At 35.6% G+C, this 26,467-nt stretch overlaps 1 protein-coding gene across 3 annotated transcripts in view; it reads left to right on the top strand.

The window, feature by feature from the left end:
- CDK17 (cyclin dependent kinase 17) overlaps positions 1-26,467 on the top strand; it is a 53,460-nt gene that overhangs the window by 1,898 nt on the left and 25,095 nt on the right. For 2 of the 3 annotated variants that reach the window (XM_010709354.3, XM_010709358.3), the window contains exons 2-4: positions 2,566-2,604; positions 11,113-11,277; positions 17,924-18,057. In XM_010709354.3, the coding sequence (XP_010707656.1) occupies positions 2,566-2,604; positions 11,113-11,277; positions 17,924-18,057 (338 nt within the window). The remainder of the gene's footprint in view (positions 1-2,565; positions 2,605-11,112; positions 11,278-17,923; positions 18,058-26,467) is intronic. The other variant, XM_003202152.4, reaches the window with a different exon arrangement.

The following is a 26,467-nucleotide window of genomic DNA, read 5'->3' as shown; positions in this document are numbered from 1 at the left end:
TTCAAAGAGGAACAATTGCAAATACAATTGTACTGTTGCTATGTTATCTTTAATTCATAACTTCTAATCATTTTACAAAGTTATACCACCATTTTCTTCACTTTTCTGATAGTTTTAGAACGCTTATATTAGTATCAGTTCAAACTCTGATATTGCAGAGATGAACAGGATACAATTTGGGGTATTTTTATTTTCCTTTGAAAACTAGAAAGTTAGAAAAATGCTTGCTACACAATTTAGGAGATCTTGGTTTTCATGAAGGTCATAGGAGTCAAGATTTGGACAAGTGCTGTCATATATATGTGTGTATATATATATGATATATATACAAATATAATGGGAGAGATTTGCCTCAATCTCTTTATATATATGCGTGTGTATATACATATATATGTAGTGTGTGTGTGTATGTGTGTGTATATATATATATATATATACATATACACACCATATATGTATATAGTGTAAAAAAGCCTGTACTGGTTGTAAATATTAAATTGAAACATGAGAGAATGTAGTGTCTTAAAGAACAGCTTATGAGTTGGTAGATACATGAAGATCATGAAAAGTACATCTTTTGCTGCAGTAGTGATGATCCCAGAAGGCAGAAGTAACCTTCTATGCCAGTCCAACTTTTAAAAAGAACAAACAGCTCTTTAACCCTACATACAGAGAAACACAAATATGAGTAGTTGCAGGCTCTGGATTTCTTCTTAATAGAACTTTAAAAGCTCTGTCTAGTAAATCAAAGGCAAACCAATATTTTGATCTACAGAGAATCAAAGTCAAGGACACAGCCAGTCTTCAGAAAGTTTCATCATGTATCTCTTCAGCTATATTTCTTATGCCAAAAGACAAGGTACTGCCTCAATACTGAAGGCTGTAAACAATTTTCTTCCACTGCTGTTGTGCAGTTTTTTGTTCTTATTTTTTTCTTCCTAGAGAATAACCTGTCTTGCCTCTTGTGATACCCTTCTGGTAGCCATACTCACTGAAACATGTATATTGTTGTACAAGCTAGCTCTTTTCCTTCCTGAAAAAACGTCTGGTTTACAGCACCTTGGGGGCTGCTGAGGCTACATCCGTAAAAATCCACTTAACTGCTGACCTACAATCCACACTCATTGACATGTTTTTTCATAATATTGTTCTATAAAATCTTTATTAGAAAGTTCCAGTTCAGCTTTGTGATTCTGGATGTAGATGACAAGCACATCGTACCACGGACCTTTCACCATGGTCCCCTTTTGCAGTAGACTGTCCTATTCAGCCCACCACCAAACCTGTCCTCTCCTAGAACAATTGCCTCTGATTCCAAATAGCTGCAGCACTCTATAGACCTACCTTCATTAACTCCAACTTATGAGTGGGTTGTTTGAAGACTGGTTTAAAAGAACATTACTGCTATGCAGAACAAATCGTCCCGTCTGTAGTTCACAAATGTAAAATTAGATACATAACTTTTGATTTCTTTGCAATGCATTGATACCACAGAATCAACTGACCTTTTGTATGCAGTTCCATTTCACACGCAGCCTCCTTCATCGTGTTATGTCAGTACAGTCTCAGCATGCAGCACTTACCCATCAGCAGCAAAATGGGATTTGCAGGGATCAACCCGCATTGTTCAGTGCAATAGCAATGTCGTAGCACAGAGATATTGCACTGAACATAGAATAATAGTATTCTTTCTAGAACACCATCAGATTACTTTGTGACCAGAAACCTATATATGATTAAATCTGCCTTACAAATTACTTTCATAATAATTGGCTTTTGGGTGAGAAAGTGTCACATAATCAGATGCATAAGCCGTAAAAGTAGATTGACCAATGAAATAGCTAATATGAATCTGAAGCCTTATGTACTGTGGGCTGAAACAGAATCTTTTTTGTGGTCTCTAATGCTTCAACATATAAAACTAACTAGTTGGATTTGCTGTGTATTTTTTAATTCTGTCTTGATTCTAGCACAATAACAATTTGCTGCCTATTTCTTTTTATTCTAGGTACATTAACATATATGTATTCAGATTAATATTAAAAATACTAAATGGTAATTTGTAGCACATGAGAACTAAATTCGCTTCTGAAATTTTTCCTTGCCAATGTCGTACTAATGAAATTTGGCCAGAAGTAACATCCAAATCATGCATATTTAGAGCTCAATTAAGTGTAAAATTTATGCAGATGCTTTAAGCACATATGAGTATGCTCTCTAATGAAAGTGAAAAACGGGGCTGTATTGTCTAGTTTTATAAAATGCATTATTATAAGCTCCAAGCATGCTTTTAAGATTAATTATAAGATATATTCATAAATACATCCATAGCTCATGTTAATATATACGTAACAAATCAGTTGGAGTGCCATTATATAATGCCATCTTGTTCTTTATATGTATGTATACATACATGCTAAAACAAAACAAGGGAGGTTCCGATATAATTGACTTCCTGAATATCATAGAGTAACGTTTATCTCCATTTAATCTGCTTTAGCTCAGTGATATGATCGTAGGATACGGTTTCACAAACACTTCCATAATTTTTTTGTAATTTTACAGGTGTGAGTAATAATGGAAGGATCAGCTACAGTAAAGTGCGTAAGTGTTTTTTAGGTTTAAGGCATTAATGACTAGTTTCTGCTCTGATACAAAGAATCAATGTTCGTAAAAATTGACACATTGCAGTACTGTTGTAGAGCATCCAAATCTTTATGTGGTTGTCATCATTTCATATCATCTTCCATACAGCTGAGAAGTTCCCATCTGCTGTGTGTGATTCCTTGTATGTAAGGAAAACAGTGTGTTGCAATGTATTTTCAAGACAGTGTGCTTGAATTGAAAATATGAGCACAAAAATACTTACCAGTAATAAATCAGTAATTTTTTTTGTTGGTTTTGGAGGAAAGGATCAGTATAAGCATCTCGAGTAGCGGGGGGGGGGAAACACCAAAGTGATAGAGCTCATTCTAGAGCTACAGATTACTGTAAATAACTAACTGGGAGTTGTGACGATTAAATACTGAACCACATACCCTTCCTTACACTATTCTGACAGTGGTTTTATTATGTCTGTATGTACCCTTTTGTGCTGTGGCATACATCAGTTTTTGTTATTACTGATCAGTATGTTTTTCACATCTCACATGTGTCACACAGCATAGTGTTCTTTCCTCCCTTCTGTTTTCATTTGCTTCATCCCACAAAACCTGGAGGCTCTGTTCATATGTGGAAGTGCTTATAAGTAGAAATCAGCATGAACATTCAGTACCTGAAAGCATGCTTCAGAGACCTGTAGACTTGAGGGGGTTTTGTCCACTCGTCTTTTCCTTCACAACTGGAGAACAGGTTTGGCAGAAGAATGTGGTGTGTGGATGCAGAAGTGGACTCTGTGTATATGTAACACATTTCTGCTAGCGTAGTCTCACTGATGAATATGTAGAAATCTCTTCTTAAATGGCATTCAGATGGATTTGTGGAGTATGGAAACATAAAATGAATGTGTGGTGGTTGTTTTTTTCCTGAAAGTAGGACAAGTAGGCAACTAGATCCTCTCTTTCCTGATTTGGTTGGCAGTGTGGCCTCACAGGTATTTGTGTTGGGAGCTACAGGGAGGGTAGCTGTGTGCGGGAAGGCAAGAACGGAGACAAGGGATGCTTTTATCTTGACTGAGTGCTGACATGTTGATTTAAATTGTACCTGAAACAGTGTGTGAGGGATTTCTTGTTAGGTGATGCCTTCTGGAACTGTGTGTTTTAAAGGGAAGATTAGTACTTGTGATAGGTCATGCATATGTGATAGGAGGGTGCAGTGCTACCATGCTTGTGTTCAAATAATGGTAGCCACAAGTATTTTCTTGAGAAGTGTTTTTTAAGCAAAAAGAAATAAATCTGAAAAGGCAGATTTTCGGCTTTGTGTATCTTTTCATTTGATTGTGATCTCCTTCATCTGGACTAAGGCAAAAAGTCATTGTATATAAATTCACCTTTGAAATACTTTTTCTTGTGCATTTTAGGTGTCCTGATCTTATTTTTGCCTTGTATATTGTCTGTTGTTTTTGTGGTTTAAAAAAGCCCGTGGTAAAATTCACCATTTTCATGGCAAAATGTAAAAATAAAAACAAACAGGATCCTTATGTGCCATTTTATTATTAATTAAGATATTTTATCTTCATTTCCAGGAGAAACTCAAAGACTAGCCTTGTGTCAGCATTATAAAACATTTCAAATGTTTTATATTTTTTGCCAAATATCTTCCACGTGACAAAACTTGCTCTAAACTTGATTTCTGTAATCAAATGGATTAACTTTGAGCAATGGGTGGAATCCTAGAGTTATGGTTAGTTTGTAATGTTCTTATAGTCACATTTGAAGCTTTCATTTTTAAAGAATAAATACAGTTTTGATTGTTTTTGAGTGATTGTTCTATTTTTTAGAGCTCTTTAATGTTTTCTTAGTTATCACATAATGGAGTCTGTGGAATCAATCCCATAAAATAATGCATAAGTTTACATTAGTTCATACACTGCTCTACAAGAGTGCAGATAACAGGAAGTGTACAGCTACTTCAAGTTATCTAAATATTTCTTCTATGACAGCCATCACCTGCAATCAACTAATTTTACTAAGTGAGTCTGACAACCTTCCAGCAGTATAATTAAGTATTGTATCATGCAGAATACCAGCTCTACAATGTCAGAAATTCACGTGCTTACATTCTAGACTTGTTTTCTTCAGAAAAGCAGTTTATTCATAATATTTCGTATCGTGAGTCTTAAAAATAGGTCACTATTGCCAACATAAAAATTGAGTGGTCATTAATACAGAATACATTCAGATTAGTTAAATGAACACGTACTAGATAATGCTGAAATATAATTAAAGTATACAGCAGTAGCACTTATGACTTTGAATCAGTTGGTAATATTTTTTAAAGGTTGTGATAGATCAGGCTTGCTGAAAGCAGAGCTGTCTAGAGATTGAAAATATCATTCCACTTTTGTAGAGTTCTGATGCTTCTCTGCTCTTTATTGAAATGGGAAGGAAAAAAAAACAAAGAAAACAACCTAGAAATTTTCTGGAGCAAGGGTAAGGTCAAGGTGGGTGGAAAAGCATGCGTATTGTCCTACAAAAACCAGTAGCTGATTCTCAAGGCATTTAGTGAGCCCTTGCTGTAATTGAGCCAATCCCGAGTCAGGCTCTGCAGCTAAAAGTGACGAGTGAGGTTCTGCCTTCTCCCCTGTGTTAGGACTAGCACTGTGATGGCCTAGTTCAGAAGTCTAAATCAAAGTTGTTACTCTTTTTGCTGGAGGAGGATCTAGGACGATTTTTTGGTAGCATCAGTGAATTGTGTCATGCTTGCTTGTCATGTAAGTTTATCTATACTTAAAATATGGAGCACACCTGGTTTCATTCCTCATTATAAACCAAATTCAGAGGTCATAGGTCCTTGAGTCTGGGTTTCCAGACTAACTTATTTTTATTAGCAGAAACTCCAATTGTTTACTTTATTTGTATGAAATTTAAATATATGTTTATTCATTAGTATGTTTTTTATCTCCAGAATGGAGAGCAGTTACTGAATAATGCATTTTCCTGTAGACTTATTCAGCTCTATCAGTGATGCCTGATTTAAAGGGAAGATGTTATCATGTATGACAGGTGATTTTGATTCTTTAATAAAGCTAGCTGAAGAAAATATTCCAAAACTTAGACAGTGGAATATGAAAGCCAGCCTGGTCTTTCAGTCACATAATAGAGATACTCATGGGACATGAAAAAATAAAAAGAGACAGTTGAATATCTGCTATTAGATATTCATAAAATGTATTTTAAAATGCATTTGCATTCCTAATGAAAACACTTTCCTTCTTTAATCCACCAACTGAGTGACATGTGACAGTGGCTGAGGTTTTGCATAGAAATGCCAAGCAATTTGCAGTCTCTCTGGAATTCAGATTAAATAAATCCAGTTAAATAAATCCAGCATAGGAAAGAAAGAAGTGGTACAGCCCTTTGTTAAGACAGATGGATAAGAAGAAAAATTGAGGTTTTATTGAAAAAATACTGAATTTGGGAGTAATTTCAGGGCAGAATTTGCGGTAACTTTAAATTACAGTTAAAGGAAAAGATTAGACATCTTTATAGCCTCATAATATAGTTGGTTTTAATTAATTCCTTGGATGGCATTCTTGATTATATAGTCTATAGTTCTAATCTATACTGGCAATGCTTATAGTTATGAGCATAAATTTATATTGCTTTGTAATTGAAAATTTTGAGCAACTTGAGTTATTTTCTGTTCTCAGATGTTCGTTAGCACTTATGTAATTTCAAATGTAGCAAGACAGCGGTACCTTTCTGGGTACTGTATGTTCTTAAAATATATGCATGTGCTCGACAACAAGTCAGCTGTGTGGTTTAGCAGCTTTTAAAACATCAGTAAGCCAGACTGCTGGTGTGTGGAAGAGTATTTACTTTTGATAGTGCTGTTGTAGTTAATTTGTGCTGTGCCAGAAGGAACAGAAGTTTGAATGATAGGATGCAAGCAGTATGACAAAATGATCCAAATTGCATAAAACAGCTCAGCATAAACCAAACTTGAAAATCAAGTAGTACAATAGTATATAGGCATAAAAATTGTGTTGCCCAATTTTTAACTGAGAGACTTTCTGAGATGTATACCTAACACAATAGCATGCATATGGCTTTATAAAAAAGTTGTGTGTATAAATACAAATATATTATTATATATTTATATGTAGATATATGAATGCATATATTGTACATATATTTTGTATATATAATTCTTTCAAAAGCAGGTAAACTCACGTTTCAAGAAGTATCACTGAGGATGATTCAGTTAACTTTTTTCTTATTTGAATAAAATATTTGCATGATTAGTGTAATGTATGAGTAGTACATTTCTTAATGAAATGAAATTTGTTAAGAAATTTAAGAGTTAAACTGAATTTGGTCATTACTTCTTGAAAGACTAGCTGAAACTGGAGTGATTTTGTGGCCAGAATACAAAGAGAATATAGTACTTACTGAGAAAACATGATTCAAAAAGAACTACTTAGCAATCTCTGTTTCAGCTTGCTTTTCCCATTAGGAGGTTTATCAGTTTGGAATTAAAGTTTCCAGAGTCAAGTGAGGAAAGGGTGCTAGAGATGATTACTTAGGCCTGTGCAGGAATGGCTGTGGCAGGAGGAGCAAACTCTCACAGCTGCACCCTTGCAGCGGAGGTCTTGCCATGTGAGGATGGATGGAGTTGTGGATAGCTGTTCTCTTGCCTCTGAAGGTGATGTTTGAGGGAGAATTTAAGATTAAACTTCCCGAACTAGGCGTGTTTCTGTGTGTTTAGTAATCTTGAGGTCTCAGTCTCCCCTGGTGTCTTGTATGCTTTGGTACTCGTCACATCCTGTGTGGTGAGGAGTTTCCAGAGACGTGTGTAGTGAAGAACCACTTCCGTGTGTTTTACATCAGCTTTTGCAGAGGCCTGCTCTTGTGCTGGAGAAGGTGGGTACAGCTGATGAAGTTGCTCTCTGAGAAGCCTGAGGGTTGTGCCACGTCTTCTCCAGTTGGTACTTCTTGAGGAGGAGGAGTCCTACGCTGCGCAGGCATTCACACAGCAACTGTTTTCCACCTTTGGTCATCCTTATTGTTGTTCTGAGAGCCCTCTTTTTATAGTTTTAATTTATTTAGGAGTGTATGATACTCAGAGTGCAATAGATCAGTACATTTCCATGGTGATTTTTATTCTGTTTCTCTACTCCCTTATTATTTTGATTATTCAAAATATTAAACCAATAGTGCCGTGAAAATTTCTCCTGTTCTACCAGAAATTCATGTCAGCTAAACCTCTGGGGAGTTACTGAGTTACATTTATTGAGTACAGTGATGCTAACTTAAGGAATATGAGTTTTATTTAGTGAAGCACTTTTTTTAAAGACAAACCAAACCTATAACCACGGAGATAAAGTTACATGAGGCAGTTTATAAATGTGTGTAATAAAAGCTTACAACTTTTACAGATAGTTTTGTCTCATCTAATTCAAAAAGAATGAGTTACACTAGATTCTCACCATAAAAGCTGCAGTGTTACCCTACAGATATAATGATTCAAAATATTAATAGCTGTGCAAAAAATGAATTATCAGGGTAGGTGAAATTTAGTATTACCTTTGGGATCTTTGTGACTGTTGGACAGAGAAAGCTAATACATTTTTTGAAGGCACTTCCTTTAAGTGCTTGTATCTTAAAAATATGCAAAAATTATAAGTAACAGTCTTGTAAATTAACTTCCAGCAAGACTTTGCTGATCATTTTCAGTATTTATTCCAGTTCTTACATGTTAACGTCAATTTTACATGGAAGAGGCAGCACACAGTGGTGAATTCACATGGACATTATTCTAGATTTGATAGCATACCACAGTGCAAATTAAACTACATATGTTATCTGTAACAATATACTTATCAGACTGCAAGTATTTGTTATTCCTTTGTAAAAAGAAAACTCCGTATGATTCTTTTTCCTAAATTAATGTTGTTGGGACTGTAAAAAAAAAAAAAGATAAAAATAAAAAAAAAAAATTAGTAGTTAGGTACTATTAATACTTTTTTTAGTCATGATAATACTAATAGTTCATTTCATTGTTTGAGGGTAGTTACATTTGGCCTGCTACGTGACTTAAATTAATTTTGCTAAATTTTATAGCGGTCTCCATGATTTAGAACAGTACTTGATTATTACACAGAAAGATAATAGTTGCCTATGATGAGAAAAGTTATTTCTGTATAATTTGCAGTTTGTTAGTTTTGTCTGTGTTTATCATCAAGCAGAGTGTTTATATGTTAAGATGCTAGCTTTGTTTTAAACTGTCAGATATATGCAAAGTTAGCAGTGCCATGACAAAAGCACGTTGTTGAAATAAACATATCTCATTCATCACACTTTCATGCTTGTAATGAGCATAAAACTTAATCTCTACTTAACGCCATGTGGTGTGTTTGTAAATTCTGACCTTTTTTGGAGCTCACTCGTGCTCCATGGTTCCTGCAGATTAATTTTGGTACAAGTAAACAAAACGGTAACATACAGTGGAGATTACTGACTCTGTACATACGTGAATGCAAATATAGTCCTCATGTGTGGGTATACTGCAAAGTGATTAATGATACCAGAATCATCAGTGAATGCAAATGTAGTGATGCTGGTTGCGATTTGACAAGACTGAGATGATGCACTGTCTTGCTTGTAAGCATTTTTGCCTCCAGTCATGTGGCCCTGCCCCTTCCTTGTCACTCCTTCACTGCTTTCTGACCCTTCATGAGGTACATCCTAGCATCTTACCTTTCTCCATGTAATGAGAAACTCCACTGTTTTGATGCAAAGTTTACACTTTTGTATGTAAGACATGTTGACATGTCCTTTCACATTCTGTTTTCTGACTGAAGCCTTTTTTTAGTTTGGTTTCCTGCAGCAGCTGGGTTAAAGCTGTTTTTGTCTTAATGTATTATTCATGTTATATGCAAACATTTCTTGTATAATTTCTTCTTAAAGTCTCTGGCCTTTTTGTCTGTACTTTAGTCTCTTCCTTCAGACCAATCTTGGTAATGTATCTGCAAGGTACATCTGTGGGAGTTGTGGGGGAAGGAGGGGACTCCCTTCAAAGTCCCATTTTAATTGCCTAGGTTGTGAATTATTTGTTGTTGTGTTCCTTCCTCGTTGAAATTCTGCTTGCTATAAAATTCTGTCTCCTAGCTGTATGTTGCTTATTTTGGAAGGAAAAAGAAGGCTTTGGGATCCCTGCGTGTACAGATATAAGTCAGGGTGATGAAATAGCATCCCAGGTTGCTCCTTGTCACAGCAGTGGCCCCAGAAGCATCACTGAGGCTCTGCTCAGCAGCACTCACTTGCTGTTGCTCTGTGCAGGGGTGCTGGTTTTTCTGTTCTCCAGGTAACGCCAAACCAGCTGTATATGTAATGATGGCAAGAATCAAATGGTAGAAAAATAAAATCATTTGAATCTGAAGCATCCTTTTGACACATTTAATCTCAAATTCTTTGGTTTTAAGCATTTCCCTAATGTATGGTGTTAGTGCTCGTAGGTAGCTTCCTTTCCCCTGTGCACATTTTCTGCAGTGATAGTGTTAAGATCTTGTTTGAGTGGCTTCATCAATGGCTGATGGGTCTAGTTTTGTGACCAGGCAATGCGACTTGCTTTCTGTTCTGCTTCTTGCTGGAGTGGGAAAGCCTAAAGTTTTTAGAGGAGGCTGCTTCAGATCCTGAGCCTTCCTTTGCATCCAGTTCATGTGTGCCATCAGGAGAACACGAACATTTGATTTGTGTATGCATTTGTGTATCAAATTTTAAAATTTCTCCTGTTACCTCTTTTCTAGAAAATGTAATCATCAGTAATTACAATTAAAAAAGCACATCTTACAATCCTGGTTTTGAGTCTAAGTGCACTCAGCTATTAAAGACATAATCCAAGAAAGCCAAAATAACTGTTTTAATACTTAAATGATATCAGAATAACAAATAACCTTAATTATGGCATAACTCCCTGTGGTGTGTGTATGGATAGGTATGTTTCTTTCTAAGGACTTCCAGTAGCAAAAGACCTCACTTCGAGTGACTCTCAAGAATATTGAGAGCGTGAGTATTTCTAAAGGCTTGCTGTTGAATTTGCTTATTGTGAGAGTTGATCTAACAGCTGGTTTATTTAAATTATAGTGACGATGAGACATTGTGCAATCAAACAAATCATTAATTCGGAAGGAAAAAAAGCAAAGGCTACTTTTTGCTCTTATTTACATTTTCAGATTTTTATGTTCAGATTGTTTACTGATCCTGCAGTAGAGTGACAGAATGTAATAGATGAAATTTGGGAAACATTTAATGCCATGTTTAGTATTAATCTGTTAATAGAGAAATGGCTGTAGTATAGTGGTCTACTGTTAGTATGAACAACAGTCTTACCAGAATGGTGATTTCCTGTCTAGTAACTGTTTTTTTTCTTTCTTTTTTTTTTCCTTCTGGCACGTTCCTGACACTCCTACTTGCTTGTGGGAATGAATATTTTGATCCTTGTGAATTCTAGAGCCTATTGTGAAGAATGGCAGGCCTCCAACGTCTCACAGTATGCACTCATTTCTCCACCAATACACGGGATCTTTCAAGAAACCCCCTTTACGAAGACCACATAGCGTCATAGGGGGCAGCCTCGGCTCTTTCATGGCAATGCCCAGAAATGGGAGCAGACTAGGTAATTTACTACATCGTTTGTTTAAATTCTTTTTTTTTTTTTTCTTCTGTGGAAAAATAATGTCTGTATTGATTCTTAGCAAGGGACACAGTTATTCTAATGCTTAATTAATAAATCTCAGGGAATGCATTTTATTTTTTTTTCTGGTGTTGCTGGGAAAACTTTCTTTTAAGGTACTGAATATCTCAAAGAATTTTAGAAAGAGAGCAATTAAAAGAACCCATGAATTTTTGACAAGTTAAAAAGTTACAAAAGCTGCAAAGTACTCTTAATATTTTACTAGGAAACTTGTGTCCAGCTCAGTTAAAAGCATTAGTGAGAACTACAACTGAATATATAAAAATGGAAGATAATCACTGTATCTGGAATTGAAAAATGTGATGCATTACTTAGACCTTTCAATAACACAAGAAAAAAAATGTTTTTCAGTGACAAAATAAGGCTAATCAACAATAACTGTCTTTTGTTGGTGTCTTGAGCTATATTTGTGGGGCAAATGAGTTACAAATATGTTTTGTTCTCTATCAATTAATTTGCCTCCAGTCAGTGTTAATATTTTACCCTGCTTTTATGTTGTTTTAAATTCCGCGTAATTAATTGAATGAGAGCAAGTCAGTTCAATTAGAATTTTATGAATTTGTTTCAAAGTGTGTGACATTTAAACTGATCTTGTTCAAGATTAAGCTATGAGTTTTCAAGATACTCATCAAACCACTTACATCTTACATCCTCCCTTCCTTGTTATCACTCATGCAAATTTTGACTGCAGTATTAATTCCTGATTTCACTCAGCTACTTTACGGTACTTTTTCTCTTCTTTTTTTTTTTTTCCTGACAGTTATTTAATAGGGAGACAAAGTTGTTGGGTTTTTTTTGTTTTTTTAAGCAAAGAAGATCTCTCTGTTAAGGAGTATTTCATCTTTTATGGGCGATTTGTTAAATCAGGTGTATGTGAAATGTGTACAGAAAGAGCAGCATAGTATAGTTTTGTATTGTGTGTTGCCTTTAAATAATGCGGTAGCATTTTTTTAAGGTCAGATTTGTCAATAACTTATTCCTTGTCAGATTTTCACTATAAACTTCAACTTCAAGGGGGAGTGTGTTGGGGGGGGAGGGTATTCTGAATATGTTGTGTTTTTTAATGATCTTCCAGTTTTCTCAATTTTTCACAAAAAAAAAAAAAACACAAAACAAAAACTAGTACATGAGTAATACAGAAGAATGGCATTTATTTTCTTCTTAAGGTGATCAAGTTTCGCGTGTTTAATACTCACAATTTGTAGAAAGTGTTGTAGTGCCACATATTAAATACCTACAGATTCCTATAGAATTGTCATTTCATTGATGGTGTACAGAATAGATTTAGTGAGTGTGCTACTTATTCATCACGTGTTTTCCCTCTTTCTCTCTAGAATGATTAGTCATTCAGAGCTTGATATTTCACTTATTTACCATCTCATTTAATGAAAATTTAACCTATCTGTTAGTTAGTAGCATTTTTCCATTTGTCTGTGCAAGCAAAATTACTAATATCCTCTCTGGTACTTCTTTGCATCCTTTCTCCCTTTGTTCCTGGCATATGGGAATGGTTATTACTCAGCAGGATGCTGAAGTGTTCTCCATTGGGATGACATCAGAAACGAAATGGTCAAATATCCCACGCTACACGCTACATGCGGCTTTAGTGTGTGTGTTTTTATTCATTCTATTTTCTTTCATTTCTTTTCTATTCTGGTGATGGGAATGTGCTATTAGATTCTTGGAATAGCACAAAGTGGTAGCAGTAAAAGGATGACTTGGTTAAAAAAAAATAATCACAGAATAAAACTAGATCTGCCACAAGTACAGCTTCAAACAGTTTCCTTTTGAATGAGATTATCACTATAAGAATTTGCTGAGAGCCTTGGGAGGGATTTCTCGTTTGTTTTCTGAGCACTGAACATGCTATAGAGTTCCTGCTGTTGTGGTAACATGTAAAGTGCCAAAACATTTTTTAAGACCTTTGTATGTGAAAATATTTTGGTTAATTTGAGGTATTGTAAAGACAGAACTGTGTCTTTGTTTAATGTTTCACATTCAGTTATTTTTATAGTTTTTCAATAATAGAGATGACCCTCAGGGCAAACTGTGACTTATCGATGCCACTGATGCAGGTCCAGATGAGGTTTTCTCACTTGCAAATACCTCATAACTGTAGGGCTCCTGCAGTCCTGTACCTCCAGAAATATTTAACTGCTGTAGACCCTTAAAGAGCCAGAATTAATAAACAGTTTGCATACCTTGTCTGGCTTAATACAGGGCCAATTTCAGGTGTCCTTGATCCATATTTATATTACTGGGAATACTGAAGAGGTACTTGGGATCCCCAAAGCCAATTCTGACCAGCATGGGCCTCAAGCTAGTCATCTTCAACAGCAGCAGCAACTCGCCCATGCTTTAGCCAGTTGTCACAATACAGTAATGAGGATCTGTTTCCTTGTCATAAATATCTGAATTGAAAGGAATTATGTTTTCATAGTGTTTTCATAGTTTGATATTGTTAACAGCAGAAGTAATTTCTCAATATTGCCTTCCTCAATTTGAATTACTGGGGAAATTAATAATAAAATTTAGCCACTTAGCAAAGTAGGCTTTAGAAAAGTGCATCTTGGAAGTGCACAATTTTTTTTTTTAACAGTTATAATATATAAAGATCATGGAATCTGACTACAGACTAATTTGTGGATATTGCTTTAGCTCACACAGACGAATTTTCGTTTGTTGCATTAAAGATTCCCCACATGCAGTTTCTTTTGGTGGTCCTCAACTGAAATGAGGATAGCCTTTTCTTTAAAATATGCTTCCATGGTTTTCTTGTTATATTGTAGTGATCTACACCTTTTCATAGCACAGCCATGCTGGGTATTCACTTAGATATGTAGAGTACACTAAAACATCTTTGTAAGAGAATGGCTGTGTTGTTAAATGATGGCAATTGAATACATTATTAAACATTATTATTAAACATTATTAAGACCTTTGAAGACCATGCAAGTTGGCTTTGATGTAGATGAACTTGTCTTAGAAAAGGTTACTGTAATTAAATAAGTATTTGCATGATTTTCAGCTTTGCTTATCAAATATTATTGTCATGCACACCTATATAAAAATATCAGAATGCTTCATTCTGATTCTTATGCTATTAAAACAATGAATATAAAGTATATAGAATATACTAGTATAAAGAATAGAAATATAAAAAACAACCTTTATAAATATAAAAAACAACCTTAACGTATCCCTCTTTAGAATACAATTAAAACATATGCAGACCTTTCTAGGAGCAGTTGGATAGTCAGCATATCAGAAATTCAGTCACGTGTTTCACAATAGGATACTTTCTGTAACACCAGTAAATAATCTACTTCGAACATTTTTTCCATCATGGCTATGTAGCTTCTCCAAACATATCAGAATTAGTCACGTCTCAATAGTTTTGAACATGGATTGGTCATCGTTACCATATGTAAGTCTGAAATGCTACATTTTAGGCTTAAATGAGGCAGACTCACTTTGTCTTCTCATTACTGATTTGTAAAAAGCAGAGTCTTGCATTTCTATTATCTGTCCCAAATGCATGGTTCTCTATTACTTGTTCTTGAAATATTTCTTAGTTGTGTATTACTGCATTCTTTTTGGTAGGTGTTCTTTTAAGTAGAAGTGTTATCTTTGTCAATTAGAGTACTCTTCATAATTGTGAATGCTGCTTTTTGAAGTGTAAAGTTTTTTAAAACAATTTCATAATACATTCTCTTTCACAAATGGAACATTGTGTATTTTAAAAGTATGACAGTGTCAATCATATGATTACTTCCATGTAACTGTTAGGGTTTTTTCCTTTCTTTTTAATGATGTAATTGCTTCACAGCGTAAAATACAGTAGTTGTTTGGTTTCATGGAAATTGTCCAAAGAACTGTCTCTTGTCTAGCATCTGTTGCTGTCCCCACGATGCAGAGCTCTGCGCTGCCCCTCCGCTCCCTGTGAGGAGCTGCAGCTGCCATGAGGCCTCCCCTCATGGGAGCAAACCAGGGGACCTCAGCTGCTCTTCACGTCTCTTGCTTTCTCGGGCCCTCCACCATCTTCGTAGTCCTCCTTTGAACACCTTCTGATAGTTTATGTCCTTCTTGTATTGTGGGGCTGCTCTTCAGCTTCTCATTCCCCAGCCTGTGCATTAGTGCTTCATCCCAGATGTAGTCTGGCACTTGCCGTTAAAACTTCATGCCACTGGTGATTGCTTAGCCTTATCTCTTCTTAGGGGAGTCAGCAACTCCTCACAATTTAGTATTGTCTGCAAACTTTCCTTTAACTAGAACCCTTTGAGCATAGCTCATCAGCCAGTTGTTCACTCATTGCATTATGCTTTTGTCTAGCTGTATGCTAGGCATTTGTCCAGAAGGATACTGTCAGAAACAGTAGCAAAGGCTTTGCTGAAATCCAAAAGATCTCATCCACTTGGTCATGTATGTCGGTCACCCTGTCATAAAAGGAGATTAAGCTTACAAAGATTTGACAAAAAGGAGTAATATTTTATCATGTTAGCCTAAGGTTAAAGTTGGTATTTGGGAGTCAATTTCTAAGTCTTTCCCTCATGTTCAAACTAACATGTCTCTAGAAGTACTTTGGTAGTACTTCTAGAGGTAGAAGAACCTTTGGTAGAGCAAAGGTTCTGCTTCGAACCTTTGGTTCAAAACCAAGCTTCGAGGAATGCAGCTTATTTATTTTCTCTCTTGTTCAAGATCTGAGCATGTCTTCCTGAGAAAATTCTGATACACTGTGAACTTTAATCAAAATCCAATTTAGACCCACGCTGCTGCTGAAAATTGTGCTTTGTATATGGGATTTGTACTTAAAGAATTGTAATTAAACACAAATTAAGTTAAAATAAGTGGAAGTACCTTATGAGTAGTTACTCTTTTTATATCCTTTATGCTTTCTGTAAAAAGAAATTCATAGTACTAAGAAAGAATTCAGTGCTTTGAAGTTTGTGATCCTGCATGAGCTAAACAGGACAAATGTTTTAGAAGATGTATTGATATCCAAACTTTGGCTTGAAGGGCTCTTTTTTTTCTTGAAAAGCCAGTTTTCTTTCTTGTTGATAGTGATAAAACATGCACATTCTCTCTCTCTCTCCCTCTCACCCTCTCTCCTCCTTTCCCCTTCCCCCTCCCCCCTTTCAGTTTGTGCTGTGTGGTATTTGTTTGTTTTTGTTTAAATTGCTGTAGTTCTGAGCAAATGCTAAATATTTTGAGGTATATTGAACTTAGTGTGTTTTGTTTATGTAAGTTTTTTTTCAGAGTTGAGTTTGTTTGTCAGATTCTCTTTTACACTGTCCAAGATAATGCTTAGTAATAGGAGCAAAAAAGGTCAGGGAATCACAGAATCACAGAATCGTAGGTGTTGGAAGGGACTTCCAGAGATCATCGAGTCCAGCCTCCCTGCCAAAGCAGGTTCCCTACCCCAGGAAGTTCATGTCTTTTGTCACCTCTTAGATTCGTGCATGTATTTATTCTGCAACCTTGCCCGCAATAGGGAGTTGGAACTAGACGATCTTTAAGATCCCTTCCAACCCAAGACATTCTATGATTCTATGTAGCAATTTGGAGCTCAAATATTTTAGAGGTGAGAATGGAACATTACTCAGAGTAACTTGCTTGTATGACCAATTTCACACTGCGTGTACTTTTGCATGTCATTTGTTTCTTTATGCTGTTAATGATGCCACTTCAGTTCTTCTCATTTTTTACAGTAATAGTCTTGCAAAGTGTGGCAGATACTGTGGCAGTAAAGATAAGTGATGTGTTTGATACATACATGACACGTGAACTGTTTCCTGTGGATGAATCTACAGGATTATATTAAAAGTGCTAATTACAGTTTTCATAATGATCCTACAACAGCATGTAACTCAACAGGACTTACCTAAGCTTCTCCCATAAAAACATAAATTTCACTGAAAGGCTTCTGAATCTCAGGTCCTTTTCTGAATCTACTTACACATTATAGACGTTTGTTCAGGCAGTCAGAATACATCCTATTCCTCCACATGAGTGTGTTTTCTATAGCTGGAGTTTCCACATCTAGCACATCTGAAAATGATACCTATACTTTTCAGTTGTTTTGTGTGTTGATTTATTTAAAGTTTTCTATTAGGCGCTTGCAAGGCAAGTAGTCTGAAAATCTTAAATATTTTCATATTTTATATATTTTCTAGTGAATCTCAGCTTCCTATTGCAAACACAAGTTTTTCTAATCCAATAATAGAAGGAGGAGATAATGAGGAAAGTCAGGAGCTGAAATCCTGATGGGAAGATGGCTTGTAGGAATTAAAATAGGAATTTGACAGTCTTTTGTTTTGAAAAATTCTGTTCTTCTGAAAGCTAAGAAAAGTAACGTTAAAGTTTGTGTGTGAATTTTATGAAGTATTCCTTTTTCATTTTGGGATCCCTGAGCCATGAAAAGTGTATTACTGTATTACTATTGTTACTGTGGTGAGCCTTTGAAATAAAAATCATTGCACAGTTGTTTTCTTCTTGGACAAGAGAGATCATTTAGCGGAAAACTGATTGACTGTTTGTTTGTTTGTTTGTTTTTTTAACTATCTTTAAGATATTGTTCATGAAAATCTGAAAATGGGGTCAGATGGTGAAAGTGACCAAGCTTCTGGAACATCATCTGATGAAGTTCAGTCTCCCACGGGTGTTTGTCTCAGAAACCGAATACACAGACGAATCTCAATGGAGGTAATTTACTTTTCATATAAGGATTGTTTAAATTGACAAGAGAGAATGGAGTTGTTCTCGTTCTTTGTAACTGGTTGTCTTCTCAAACATCCTTAAACATTTTGACATACTTAGTGTGGAGAGGATTAATATAATAGTGCTTAAATGTCTAGCTCCATTTGTCACACACAAATAAGACAGTTGTCTTGCTTGCATTGTTTATGAGCTGCTTATTTTGCAAGTTAAATATGTTTTGAAACTTGAATCTAGGTAGAATTTATTGTATGTAGTTTTTAGAATATCTGCACATTCTATACAATTCATTAAGTATGTTGAAGAAGGAATGGTGTTCAGATATTTTTTTTTTTTCTTAAAACTGTTGTGTAATCTTTCTAAAATGAATGTTGCAGAAGCAGAGGTCCAGACTGCTTGAGCCTTTCTCTCTCTTCCTGTTTTTTAATGAACGGAACTTTACATGATGGTAAACAAAAGGAGGAAAAAGTACCTTACAAATAACTGTGCACATAATTTCCTTTATTTATGAGTCTCATTATGAATACTAGCCACCCTTGTGCTTGCTTTGTCATTTCCCTTGGCAAAGAAAAACAAAATGCTTCCCTGTTTCTCGAATGTATAAAAGTGATAATGGTCCCTTTGTTACAGAAGCATGCAAAATTTTGCAGTTTCTCCATAACAGCATGTATACTGATACGAATAGTTTGTAAGATTTTTAGATGTTCTTTCAAAGCATGATATGAAGTATAGGACTAGGAAAGCAGACCTGTGTAAGTTACAGTAGGGTGAAAATGCCAAAAAATTTTGATTGGTGAGGCATTCTGCTGTGCTTGGAATTCCAGGACTCCAAGCATGTAATGCTGGTCTGATTCCAGGAACTTACAAATTATTTGTATTAATTATTTATATAATTTTTTTTTTTCTTAGAAATTCCTGATTTTTTTTTTTAATTATTAGTCTCAGGTTTAATCTAAATACTGTTAAAAGCTGGACCTTTTACGTGGGAGATCTAATTTAGGTATGTTTATCTATGCAGGAGGCTTTAAAAAAATCTTTAAAGCTTGTATATCAGAGCGTATTCTGGATAAACTCAAAACTGAAGAAATTTTCAGACGAGTTTATTTACTTTTTTTGCTTAATATCTATTTCCTCTGCATTTCATCTGAAATACACATTTTTAGATCAGGAAAGAAATAAGAAAGTTAATGACAGATCATGAAATTAATTAACTGAAAGGAAAAATGCTGAGACTTACGGAGAAAGAGCCACCAAAGGGTTCTCATTTAAATTAGGATTAATGTATCTCTAAAAGAAACTATAAAAGAACTCAGGAGAAGTCATAGAAATTTAGGACATCCGTGCGTAATTTTTTCAAGAGATATCAAATAAAAGTGGCTTTTTAGTGGATTCCTAAAGGTGTGAAGAAGTTCCAATATTACTCTTCCAGTGGCTTTCGGAAGTTTTTATTTCAGTTTGGTTTATTCAGTGCTGATATTCTCATTTTTCTCCACATTCCAAGTGCTTGTTTGTAGTTCCTGAACATTATTTTTTTTCAATTAATTGACCCAGTCAATGAGAGCATTTGTTTTTTGGCAGCTATTCCTGTATGTTCTGTGAGAGTTTTAATGTTTCCCCCAAATTACTTCGGTGTTAATTTAGCAGGTTTTAAAATAAGGTTTCAAGATAATGAATTCACTTCTTCACTAAAATTCACTTCTGAATTTTAGGAATGCTGTCACTGGTGGATATTTTTAGCTGACGTAAGTTTACACTTTTGAAGTGGTCTGTAGCATGGTAGGTGCAGTTTTAAACCTGTTTGTACATGCCACAGAAAAGGAGCTGCAACAATCTTTATATCCTTGATTAAAAAGCCTTTCTAATCGTGATCATTTCAGTGCAATTTATCTGGTTTCTTAAGCAAAAAAGCCTTAAGTGATTATATCGTCTACCTGTCATTCCCTCATCCAATTTTTCCCGTGGGCTTTTTTCAGTCAGTTTTGATGGATGAGAATCTCAGATGATAATTTTCTGCTCATTTCTGAGGGAAAAAAAACCTTCTGAATCAGGATAGACTACTAATCTATACACTGCTGGGAAAGATGCAGCCTCTTTTAAATACTGCAGAATCCACAGTTTTTCCTGGCTCTGCTGCCCATCAAATAGCAACAATTGCTTCCTTGGTCTTCAAGGGAACCAAATAATAGGTTTCCTTCTTAGTCCAAATATTGCCTGCCTGCCTTGAGTGGTTTGTATCATGGAGCTGGCTAGTTCAGTACTGGTAATGTCATTATATAAAGAAATGGTCTTTGCTCAGAAGTAAGTGTCTGTTATTTCAATTTTATTTTGTTAGTGTGTGGAAATCTGTCATTTTTAGAACATGATTTGGTAGCTTGAGGCTGTATTCCCTTTATATTCCGTATATGTGTATACATATATATACATACACACTATGTTGCACACAGGGGCTAGAGTAAATTAGTATGTGTGATAGTTTTTTATTTGCTGTAGTCTGCTGAAGTCATTAATCATATATTAAATCCACTGCAAAAAAATATATATATATGTGTATATATACATATATGTGTGTGTGTATGTGTGTGTATGTATGTATATATATATATATATATATACACAGAGTTGGCTAAACTCAACAAACCAATATTCTTTGTTCTTCTGTGTTAGAATGAATGTACCTGTCTCAATATGACTATATCCTGGTGCTTATTTTGGCTAATAATTACTGTATTTGTAATATTTTTTAATATAATTTCTTATATGTTTGTTTCTACTGAATTGGCAGAAGTCCTGCTTTGTTTGTTTTCTTTTGTTCGGTTTTTTGTTTTGTTTTTAAGGAAACTAATCAGGTAAAGCTGAAACTCTGGAAAAAAATCTTTTTCTATATTTAAGAACTTTATATATCAAGATTTTATGCACAACTTCCTTAAAATTCTGCAAATCAGCAACCCATTAAAAATAATATTAATAATAATAATAAATGCTTGCTAAAAACATTCTTTAATAGGTGCTGATTACCGAGTCTGTGTCCTAGTGTTCTTGGGATGTTTTTTGCATGTCAGAATATACATTTTGATCTTTAGTGTCCACCATATTACTGTTTTCTCTGTAATTGTTAAATAATTCTGAGCTAGAGTAAAATCAAAAAGTTGCAGGATAGCAGACAGATTCTCCTGTCAAGAGTATTTGGAAGAGAACATGCCAGAATCTCATTTTGTTGTCTAGATAAAAAATGTATTGCAAGTAACCTATAGACTACTAGTGGTCCATAGGACAGTTGCTTCCCCCTTTCAGTAACCATACTGACAGTAGTTGCAAATATATATTATGTGGGGAATTTGATTTCCAACAGCAAGTGTTCATTGGAGGCCCTGTGCCCATGCATTGGATAGTGAATTCTTCATTAAGTCCAGTACTGGGTAAAAAATAGGGAGATACAGTCTGTGCAAATTGAAACATCTGTTTTACTTTCCCAGAAATCCAAAGTCTGAAAGCTGTCTTCCTATGTGAACTGGCAGAAGGCCATAACCCACTGTTCACCAGCCTGTTTCCCAGATATTTTATCCTGTGAAACAGTTCTTATCCATCTGACTGTCACATTAGTGGCAGGAGTTTGTTCCAGATCAGACTGCTCCTACCACGTTGCTCTAGGGTATAATTTTCCCCTGGGAGGATTAGCTGCAGATGTAATGCTTTTAGCTCAAAAGAGAAACAGAAAGGCTGTAAAGTAATCTTATAGTTAGGTGTGAGTTGTACTGATTACTTTCAGAAAAAAGAATGCATGTAGTTGAAAAATAAGGTTTTGGTGAGCCTACACTTCTACCAGGATTATGACTGCTGCACAAGTCTTGACTGATACAGCTTGAATAACTGAGTTGGCTTTTGGTCCTGGTTAGGGAAATGTACCTGCTTCAGAGAAACACACAAAATAAATTTACCTTTAAGCAGATACAGTGCTATAGTTTTCTCTTTGTAGGCTTCAAGTTAGAACATGGTTCAGAGGTTCCCATTCCAATGTGTTGTAAATAGGGCATAATGAGCCTCCATTCAAGTTCTTGAACAGTAGGCTGGATAGCAGTACTGATTCAGGCTTTAAGTTAGAGGCAGTACAGTATTTTCTCCTCTCATTAGTTTTGGGAGCAGAAAAAAACTGCAGGAAGCACTGCAGAGCTTGAGCATTCACCCCAGCATCTCTTACTACTTGGCAGGGTGCTGTGGATCTCTCTGGAACAGTGCCTCTTGGGTAAGGCGTCAGTGAGCAAAAATTCTTCCTGCTTCTCCGGCTGTCAGCTGTATAATCCTTTCTGCCTTATTTACTGGATTTTGTCTAATTTCCTTCTCTATGCATTCTGAGATGATATAGATCTCCTGCTCACCTCTTCCATGAGTCTGCGTGATAACCTACCAGTAGGTAGAGAGGAAAAAAATAAAGTGAAGCTGAGTACCATCGAGATGTTTACTTCCTTTAACATGGTCATTGTATTATCCGTTCTCAGTTGCACTTGGAAACTGTCTGATCTTATGCAACATTACACAAGAAAATGTGCTGTTATGTTTGTAGGCTCCTACTTTGAGGCTCGCATAAAACTTGATTCTTTGGAAATCCCACTTCAAAAAATGCAAATCCAGATTCTAAATGGCTTGTATGGCATTGATGAAAGTGATGGGGCTCCTTTTGATCTTTTTGATTAGCTGACTTTCATTTCTTCCCCTGTCAAAAACGGTTACTGCTATAAGAAAAATAATTTCATCCGGGACTTCTGGAACTTTCCTTTTAGTAGATTTTTTTAGGAATAGGGATTACTGTCAGGTAACAGCAGAAAATACCTTTTTGCCCTTCTCTTAGGAGCCTCTATAATCCTAAAAGTCCTGGCATTCCCCTTGCAAATGCTGTTTCCTTAGAAAAGTTGCTTCATTTTGTGATACCCATTTTATAAGGATGGAATATCTGCTTTTTTGCTTTTTCTCATCAATAACTCGGCTCCTCTTTTAAGTTCCTTCCTTTCTGAGTTCCCTTTAGAAGTAATTTGGTATCGTATTAGATGTATTCAGCCATCTACAAATCAGATCTCACTTGGATTACTGGTACACAGCAGAAAAAGTTAGAATTTGAATGCAGCTTCCTACCCTGCATTCCAGACTCTCTGTTACATCCAGGAAAGTCAGATTTTCAGTTCCTGATTTCAGTTTATTTTGAATAATTGAATTTTCTATGCGACCTTCCGCTGATAGTTGCTGCTTTATCTTGACACGAATGTTTGATGATAGGGGTTAACAATAGAAAGTTACTCTGTTAGACTGCTCATGTTAACATTAAATACGTTACTGTTTTTGCTGTAACTTCCTTTGGTTTGCTGGTTCTTCTTTTGGTATTTCTTGAGACTCTTGCAATTTAGAAGTGAGAGTTTTGCAGGAAGAGTTGCATTTGAAGAAAAAGATGCTTTTACCTCTCAGAATTTTGACTTGTGCCATCAAGGCTCCAACCTTGATTTTTATAGTGATCTGTTTCTCCATTTTTTTCCAGTTCCATTTCCCTTGCTTTGCATGCTTCATCAGCTTATCTTTTTCTTTGGGGTGCTTTGTCCTACTGATCTGTTAGAGAAATTGATCAAAACATATAGAAAACTACTCTTAATAATCAGGAAGATTAAAGAGTAAAAGGAGCAGAGTTTGCTTTATTACATCTGTTACCTCCCGGCACCTACCACTGAGTCAAATAGCCACTAGATCCCAGGTATCAGCAGGGTCTATGTTAAGAGGCTAACGTGGTATCTTGTTAGGTGATAAAGGCAGACACACAAACTCAGAAGATTGGCTTTTTTCTTATTATTTATTCTTCCCTGTGCTCCAAGTTCACTTTTTCATGAGTACTTTGAATTAATGACAAAAAAAACCTACAAGAGAAGAATTCTTGTGTATTTATACACTTAACTAAAATGAGGTAATATCTCGCATCCGTATTTTATTTATCTTCAGATTTTTTATCACACTTACCTGTTTCATTTTCATTAGTTGTGAATGGAAACTCCTGGAATGCACTTTATGAATGCTGTATTAGTGCTAAATAGTTTCAGCCTTTCACCATAAACTGCTTCACTGACATCTGAGGTGTGAAATAAATCACAAACTTTCTTGTATTGTTTGTTTAAAGCCAATTTTTATTCATCTTATCAGTAGTCTGAAATGTGCATCCATGGAATAAAGATTCTTTTTAAAATTATTTTGGTGAGGAAATGGTTCAAAATGCCAAATCTTTGATTGTGTGGGAAAAAAAAAAATGCTTTTTGATCTAGGTAGCTAATTCCATTATTTCAAAAACACTACAAATATTACTTGAAAAATGTGTATAAGATTTCACTGCACTGAAGGAAATAAAAGCAAAACTAGCTGCTAGCACTTCTGGTTTCTGGTCTTGGAAAATTCATTACATATTTTTATTTCAGTGGCTGTAGCTGCTGTGGAGGTTGGTGATAACTTTCTTGAACTGGCAGTGAAGTCCTTGCTCTGTTGATTGATGAAAATAGATGTGCTGGGAAACTGTGACCCCCAGTCCCAAAATAGAGGTTAAATCTTTGCCTTTTTAGTAATACTGATATTTCATTGATTACAATTGTATGTTCATTTTTGCCTAGCAGCCCACCATAAAAACTGATAAATTTTGTTATGCTGGGAGTGGAGGGAGGGACTAAGAAATGTCTGTGGTCATTGGTATTCTGAGTATGCAGCTGCATGTGGGCTTCCTGATACGATGATATTCCTGAGAATATTTTGAGTTCTTGATCTGAGGAAAATAAAGAAAAATCTTTTGTTATTTAATTGACTGATTAATTTCATTTCTTACATCATTTCTGAATGCTTTCTTAGAATAATAGGATCCTTAGAGTTGGACGAGATCTCTGAAGGCCATCTAGTCCAACACCCCTGCAATAAACAGGTACATCCACAATCAGATCAGGTTGCCCAGGGCCTTATCCAGCCTCACCTTGAAGGTCTCCAGGGATGAGGCATCGACCACATAACTGGACAGCCTGTTCCAGTGCCTCACCACCCACACCGTAAAAGATTTTTACCTTATATCTAAATCTACCCTCCCTGAGCGTGAATCGTTTCCCCTTGTTCTGTCTCCACAGACCCTGCTAAAGAGTCTGTCCCTTCTTTCCTGTAGCTCCCCTTTAGATACTGAAAGGCTGCCATCAGATCATCTCAGAGCCTTCTCTTCTCCAGGCTGAAGAACCCCAGCTCTCTCAGTCTCTCCTCGTAGGAGAGGTGTTCCCTTCCAGGGATAAATGAATTGTGCTAAATTTGAATTGTGTTGAATTTCAGTAGACTGGCTGAAAACTGCATAGATTTGTGGAGTGAGAAATAGCAGTGTTCCTTTATAAATGGATCTTAAGGTTCTATTTTTGCTACTGATTCTAACAGAAGAAAGGATACTTTGACCCTTTCCTCAAATTTAACAGCGTAGAAATTGATTCCTTGCTTAATGTTTTTAGAAGAAAAATATTTATCAGTAATAGCATTCAAATGTAAAGGAAGAACATAGTATTCAAGTGCAAAATGCTGCAGGAGAGAGAAAAAACACACTTTCTGCATTGCAGTTGCACCTGTGCATTGCTATGTAGTCCATGTTTTTGCATTCAGGATTTTTTGAGACTGAGAGTCAGACACTCGTCCAGCTACTTGTACATTTTTTGAGTAGTCCTTTTAAAAAAAAAAAAAAGTTTTACAGTTTGTTAGAAGAATTTTTGCTCTCAATATGCTGTGGAACTAGAACAGAAACAATAGCCTGTTTCTGCATACTTTCAGAATGTACAGAGCAGTTAAATCTTTTGTCCTTATGTTTGCTGTCTCTATTAGCCCCACGATAAATGGTGGTATATTGAGACAATTGTTTGTATTATGGTATATTTAGAAAGTTGCACTCTTAATTCTCTTAAGCACTGAAGATGTGCAAAGCCATCTTTTATGTGAGGTTATGAATAATTGGAAAAAGAAATCTTAGTAAGCTGTTCATCAACTCACAGTACATAATATTAAAAAAATAATTTAAAAAAAAGAAAAAGATAAGTAATTAGGATTTTATATACCTAGTAGGAAAACTCATGTCAGCTGTTAGAAGAGTGGCTCTGGTTATAGTAATTGAGTAATTATTTATAAAGTTGAGAAAATAGCATGCTGCATGAATGATGTCAGTTTTTTTGGTGGTTGTGTATGCCAGTGTATTGCTTCAGGACCTTGCCAGTCTCTTAAGTCTGCAGCACTGTCACCAAATGAGAAAAATCTGTACAAATATATTCTGTGATTAGAGGCTGGTTTTTCCATTTGCTTTTGCCTCTAGCAGTCTTGCAGTATGTCATAATACTGTACAGGATAAAGTTGGCTTAACTGTGCTGTCATTTGG

Source organism: Meleagris gallopavo, chromosome 1 (genome assembly GCF_000146605.3).
Source record: "Meleagris gallopavo isolate NT-WF06-2002-E0010 breed Aviagen turkey brand Nicholas breeding stock chromosome 1, Turkey_5.1, whole genome shotgun sequence".
NCBI lineage: Eukaryota > Metazoa > Chordata > Aves > Galliformes > Phasianidae > Meleagris > Meleagris gallopavo.
This window is presented reverse-complemented; position numbering and strand designations above follow the sequence as displayed.